The sequence below is a fragment of the Nycticebus coucang genome, chromosome 14 (genome assembly GCF_027406575.1).
Source record: "Nycticebus coucang isolate mNycCou1 chromosome 14, mNycCou1.pri, whole genome shotgun sequence".
Taxonomy (NCBI): Eukaryota; Metazoa; Chordata; class Mammalia; order Primates; family Lorisidae; genus Nycticebus; species Nycticebus coucang.
Window position 1 is genome coordinate 37,162,650 of NC_069793.1, and position 7,008 is coordinate 37,169,657.

General features: G+C 40.0%; 1 protein-coding gene across 6 annotated transcripts in view; it reads left to right on the forward strand.

The window, feature by feature from the left end:
* BDNF (brain derived neurotrophic factor) overlaps positions 1 to 6,456 on the forward strand; it is a 56,495-nt gene extending 50,039 nt beyond the window's left edge. For all 6 annotated transcript variants that reach the window (XM_053561997.1, XM_053561998.1, XM_053562000.1 and 3 more), the window contains one exon: positions 2,685 to 6,456. In XM_053561997.1, coding sequence (XP_053417972.1) covers positions 2,685 to 3,452 — 768 coding nt within the window. In that variant the 3' untranslated portion in view covers positions 3,453 to 6,456. The remainder of the gene's footprint in view (positions 1 to 2,684) is intronic.
* Positions 6,457 to 7,008: the final 552 nt, after the last annotated feature.

Genomic DNA, 7,008 nt, shown 5'->3' on the forward strand with positions numbered 1-7,008 from the left:
TACATCAACGGTGGCAAGTTCGAACCCTGCCCATGCCTGCTAAACAACGATGAGAACTGCAACCAAAAAATGGCCAGGTATTGTGGTGGACACCTGTCATCCCAGCTACTCGGGAGGCTGAGGAAAGGGAATCACTTAAGCCCAAGAGTTTGAGATTGCTGTGAGCTGTAATGCCATTGGCACTCTGCTGACCGCGACATAGTGAGACTCTGTCTCAAAAAAAAAAAAAAAGCCTCATTGATTTGGACCATTTTAAGCAGTTAGCATGGGCACTTAGTAAATGCTTTAATATATTTCATTGATTCTGAGTGTACCTTTTTTCATATGTTAATATCGCCCAAGTTGGCTATATCTTACAGTGAATGTCATCTTGTTTTTCTTTAGCTATTATATGTTCATCACTACATAGTTGTCATTGCGTAATTTACTTCACTTATTTTTCTGTTTTACGTATGCACAAAAGTCGCATATGATGTGTCCAAATAAGTATAAAAGAATTATTTTGGTAAGTATACAATACAACTTCTAAGTGATAAAGCAATAGTTTGGCTGCATTTTTTTCTTTCATAGGAGTACATAAAATACTGTGTTTTACAATGTTGGTATCCTAGATTTGATGAAATATGTTGTTAAAAGATAGCTAATCACAGAAAATGTCCAGCAGTCTGACATGATGGCTATGGTATTCCAAATGTATATCCTGTCCTTGACCTAAGTGGGATGTGCCCCCTTGAATTGTTTTAAATCGGACTGGGAAGGTTAGGAGAAAGATTTTACATTCAATGATCTATCTTCCAGGAATAGAATTTTCCTTGGAGGATCCTTGTCTTTGATAGTGCAAAATCCAGAACATTCACAAAGGTTTAAATATTAGCAGAATGGACATCTGTATTTTATTCAAACCAATTTGCCCTTCCTATTCTCAGACCACGGTGCAATCTGAGCCATTCTGAGCACTCTTGCTATTCATGCAAAGCTAGAGTGAATCTGAAGGACATTAGTTTGCATTTAGGGATGGCAGTAAAGTCTCTGAGTGGTAGAAAATGTAATCTCTTACAAAAGGAGAAAACAGAAATATTGATTTTCCATATCAGAGTTTTCTGTCATTTGTACATTCTGACCTATTGACTGGAGGTAGGTTGCCTTTGCATTCAGTGATACTTCATGGGCAGAGACACAGTCCAGTTTCCTGCTTACTAGCACAGCATAATCACTGTGGCATGCATGTATCTTTTAGTAAGTCCATGCCCCAGAACTGAGAAGCAGGAATAAAGTAAGCATGTTAGGGCTGAAGATACTAGTCTTTACTACTAAGGGACCCGGTGCTTCAGGTAAGTGACTCTGAAGTCCTTCACCACCTGACGGCAACCTTGGCTTGGTCCATAGGTATGTTTTCTTTTTGCTTGTTCATCCATTCTAATTGGCTTCCTAGAGCATGCCTGTAGATGTAGAGCCAAATTTATAGTAGAGCAACCCTCTGGCAAACAGGAAGAGATTAATTTTGTGGTATGCTGTTAAGGGACTTCCCAGGAAACTTCAAAAGCACAAAAAGAAGCCCTAGCTGCTTCTTCCAAAATGTGTTAAATTCCACTCAGCATTTTAAAGGTCTGATAAACTCAGAGCTCTCTCACACACACACGCGTGTACACAGACACACACATACACAAGGACCAATAAAAAAAGAAGTTGAGTTTTCTTAGCTAGGTCTGTGTCTTAGTCAGCAAAAGCCAAGGGCTGAAGGGTTTTGGAGGATTGACGGAGATAAACATGGAAGCTGCGTGTGGGAGGCATTTGAAATTGACCTAAATTGGCTTTTTAATGCTGACTTTGTCAGTTTTCTCTTAAACAGACACATCAGTTTCATGTGTCCGCCCCAGGCATGGGCACATAATTAAAATTAACATGTAGAAAATTATTTCTGTTTGGAAATAAGCAAAACATTTTCAGTTATGACCACCCAGGTATAGTAGAAAGCACAGTGGAGCTAGGAGCCCCAAGTTCTGATATAAACTTTCTGCACAACATGAGGCAAGTCCTCCATGGCCTTTGGTGTCCTTACCTGGAAACCAGGATGGCTCATGAAATTATCTTTCTTCTTTTGCTATAACAGATCTCTGTGGGAGAGGGAAAAAGTCACTGGAAGGGTTCCTTACAGCTCCCCTGCTGTTTTATTGTGCTAATCATGCCTAGACTTCACATAGCTAGAATGGCCCATCAGACCCCTCAGGCCACGGCTGTGCCTGTCACACATTCCTGCAAAGGACCATGTTGCTAACTTGAAAAAAATTACTATTACACTTGGAGTTGTTGCTTAGTAACATTTCTGATTTTGTGTTTCTTGTGACAGTATAAGCAGAGATCATTAAAAATTAAACTTACAAAGCTGCTAAAGTGGGAGGAAGGAAGAGAACTTGAAACCACAATTTTTTCACTTGCTCAGAAGCCATCTCATCTCAGGTTTACAGGCTAAATCTTGGAGTGGGGGCAACACTGCGTGGTCTCTGCTTTATTTGAAATCACATATAGCACACTCCTGACATTGATTAGTGTCAGGAACAGCTGGACTTTATCCCCAAGACGTAGAAATCCTTGACCCTGCAGAATGGCCTGAATTACAGTCAGATGGGCCACACTGTCTTCCTGCCTAACCAGTTTTGTGTCTTGTTTCTGTTTTCTCCTGACAGTTCCACCAGGTGAGAAGAGTGATGACCATCCTTTTCCTTACTATGGTTATTTCATACTTCGGTTGCATGAAGGCTGCCCCCATGAAGGAAGTGAATGTCCGAGGACAAGGCGGCTTGGCCTACCCAGGTGTGCGGACCCATGGGACTCTGGAGAGCATGAATGGGCCCAAGGCAGGTTCCAGAGGCCTGACGTCGTCGTTGGCTGACACTTTTGAACACGTGATAGAAGAGCTGTTGGATGAGGACCAGAAAGTTCGGCCTCACGAAGAAAACACTAAGGACGCGGACTTGTACTCTTCCAGGGTGATGCTTAGTAGCCAAGTGCCTTTGGAGCCTCCTCTTCTCTTTCTGCTTGAGGAATACAAAAATTACCTGGATGCTGCAAACATGTCTATGAGGGTCCGGCGCCACTCTGACCCTGCCCGCCGTGGGGAGCTGAGCGTGTGTGACAGTATTAGTGAGTGGGTCACGGCAGCGGACAAAAAGACTGCAGTGGACATGTCGGGCGGGACGGTCACAGTCCTGGAAAAAGTCCCTGTTTCGAAAGGCCAACTGAAGCAGTACTTCTACGAGACCAAGTGCAATCCCATGGGTTACACGAAGGAAGGATGCAGGGGCATAGACAAGAGGCATTGGAATTCCCAGTGCCGAACTACCCAGTCGTACGTGAGGGCCCTTACCATGGATAGCAAAAAGAGAATTGGCTGGCGATTCATAAGGATAGACACTTCCTGTGTATGTACATTGACCATTAAAAGGGGAAGATAGTGGATTTATGTTGTATAGATTATATTGAGACAAAAATTATCTATTTGTATATATACATAACAGGGTAAATTATTCAGTTAAGAAAAAAATAATTTTATGAACTGCATGTATAAATGAAGTTTATACAGTACAGTGGTTCTACAATCTATTTATTGGACATATCCATGACCAGAAGGGAAACAGTCATTTGCGCACAACTTTGAAAAAAAAAGTTTGCATTACATTCCTCGATAATGTTGTGGTTTGTTGCCGTTGCCAAGAATTGAAACATAAAAAGTTAAAAAAAAAATAAGAATAAATTGCATGCTGCTTTAATTGTGAATTGATAATAAACTGTCCTCTTTCAGAAAACAGACAAAAAAAACAAAACAAAACAAAACACACACACAACAAAAATTTGAACCAAAACATTCCGTTTACATTTTAGACAGTAAGTATCTTCGTTCTTGTTAGTACTATATCTGTTTTACTGCTTTTAACTTCTGATAGCGTTGGAATTAAAACAATGTCAAGGTGCTGTTGTCATTGCTTTACTGGCTTTAGGGGCTGGGGGATGGGGGGGTATATTTTTGTTTGTTTTGTGTTTCTTTTTTTGTTTGTTTTGTTTTGTTTAAGTTCCCACAGGGAGTAGGGATGGGGAAAGAATTCTTTCAGTATATATTCTGGTTGATAAAAGATATATTTATAAGTTGTAAAGATGTTTGCAATATCAATCAGATGACTGGAAAGTGAATAAAAATTAAGGCAACTGAACAAAAAAAACACTCTCACGCCACGTCCCATATACACCTCCAGGCCCCTGGCTCACCCTTCAGGGTGTTGATCAGGGGAAGCTTCTTTTGTTAGAAAAACCTATGTTTGCTTAGAGCACATTCTTTCCCCCCCTCCCCCTTTGGTCCCCTCTTTGTTTTGTTTTTATCTTAAGAAAGAAAAATTAGTTGCGCGCTCTGGAATATTTTACCACTGCTGTGAATACGTGGACAAATTGTGTCACATCATGGCACTCATATAAGCATGGAGAACAGTGATTTATTTATCTTTTTTAGGAGAGAAAAAGAAAAGCAAAGAAAAAAACCAAAAAATAATAAAGATCTTTTATTATGAAGGGTGTAAACATTTGAATAAATCATGGTAAGGCTTAAAAAATTCATGGTAAGGCTTCAAAATGTCTTGCAAGCAAAAGGTAGAGTTCTGTATGAACCTAGAAATACCTAGGTTGGCGCAGGAATCTACATTGCCAGTGAAATAGATACTAAGCAGCTATGTGGAGGCTCTGTGGAGCTGATGAGTCATTTTCTGGTAGTGCAGGAAGAATTTCTGAGTGGCCCTCCCAATGTCTAGGTGGAGGTGAGGAATGGTACTTGAGACATTCCAAAGAAAGACCTCTGAAGGACCCTTCAGATGGCCCTGGAAGGACATGTGTCAAGTTGGTTGGACCTCCCGCTTTAAGTGCCTACATTATCTAACTGCTCAAGAGGTTCTCAACTGTAGGACCACACTTAAGCCAACTTATGCCCTCCATCCCAACTCTGGATAATTTTGCATGAAGTTGGATTAGCCTGGAGCAGTTTTGGAGCCAAAATGTGGCATTTGTGATCATGAGATTATGCAATGAGAGAGAAGCTGTTTGCTACATGAACACTTATTGCTTTGAAATTAGACTTGAGGAAACCAGGGTTTTATCTTTTGAGAACTTTTGGTAAGGGGAAAGGGAACAGGAACACAAACAAACAAAAAACTCAGGCCAAATGATCAGGGGACCAATAGAAAAATCATGAAAATCTTGTCCAGAGACAAGATATTGGGAAGGTGGGTGTCTGGACATCTTAGACCCCAGGGCTTGAAGTTGCCTTGCTCAGTGGAGGCAGCCAGGACAGAGCTGACAAAATTTGCTCCCCAGTGAAGGCCACAGCAACCTCCTGCCCATCCTGTCTATTCATGAATATTGTCCCTGCCTCACGTCTGCCATTTGGGCTAGGAGCAGTCAAGTTGGGAGCCTGGAATACTAGTTCTGGGAAAAATGGATTCCAGTGAAAACCAGTTAAACCCATTCACCCATTCAGCCCATTTCAAGCCTGGAAATGTTAGTGGTCACCACCTGGAATGGTGTCCTTGAGTATCAGAAAGCTTTGAGCAATTGCTGCATCTTAACAGGGTGAGGGATAAGCAGAACAGTATGTCCACTGTGACCCAGGGAACAAAGATAACATCAGCAAATAACGCCTATTTGTTCAGTCTTTCATTTGGAGCTAGCCCATCTTTTACAACATCATCCCAATACCTGTCTTTCAAAGAAAGAAGACTTTTTGTAGCATAGGTTTGGTTTTGTGCTATTTGAAAATATTATCTCTGTAATCATTTTCAACATGTAAGAATGCTTGAAAGAAAGATCTGCTGTATGTTAACTTTTTGCAGCTTCCTTTTGAGGGACAAAATTAAAAAACAGAAAGTCCCCATCACAATCTCGAAGGATTGCCAGGACCTAATTTGTTAAGCGGTTTCAGAAGGGACATTCAGCAATTGTGTGGTCAGTGGCTGTCTCTTACCCAGTAAGATACATCATAGTCACATGCTTGGTGGTTTATGTTGACCTAAGATTTATTTTGTTAAAATCTCTCTCTTTTGATGTTCGTTTGTGTTCGGTTTTGTTTTGTTTTTTAAAGTTTTGCTGTGGTCTCTTTGTGGCAGAAGTGTTTCATGCATGGCAGCAGGCCTGTTGCTTTTTTATGGTGATTCCCATTGAAAATGTAAGTAAATGTCTGTGGCCTTGTTCTCTTTATGGTAAAGATATTATTCACCATGTAAAACAACAACAAAAAAACTATTTATTGTATTTTAGTATATTTATATAATTATGTTATTGAAAAAATTGGCATTAAAACTTAACCGCATCAGAAGCCTATTGTAAATACAAGTTCTATTTAAGTGTACTAATTAACATATAATATATGTTTTAAATATAGAATTTTTAATGTTTTTAAATATATTTTCAAAGTACATAAAATCTGGGGGTTCTGGGTTTTTTTCTCTTCACTGTAAAACAAACATGAAAACATGTTTTATTATAAATACGTGTGTTCCTTGCTTTAAGACTAACCTGACTAGCTTTAGCAATTGAACAGCCCACCAGAAAGGATGATTTCAAAGCTTGGGGAGGCCAATCCTGCAGTCTGTGAGCTTCTGAGAAGCTCTAGGATTGGATCTGTCTTCCCTGGTGGAAGATGGGAGTGTCATTTTCTAGGACACTTTGAAAGTCTTCCCCTTTGAAGTGATATACTTTCATCGAATACCAAACTGTGTATCCTAGCAACATCAGAATCCATGAATCAGGGCTGGCTGGCTCTATTTGATTATAAAATAACTGTTAAAGAATCAAAGTAGGCTTACTTAGGGATAATGAAAATAAGTTGGTCCAAATGTGGAAAACCAACTTCTGAATAAAAATGTAGAAATTCAATATTCAGAGATAGGTCATGTACCCTTGGTTTGAAAATGGTGCCATTTGCAGTACATATTTGTATCCATTGCACTGATTTAATTTTTGTACATGGAGCAC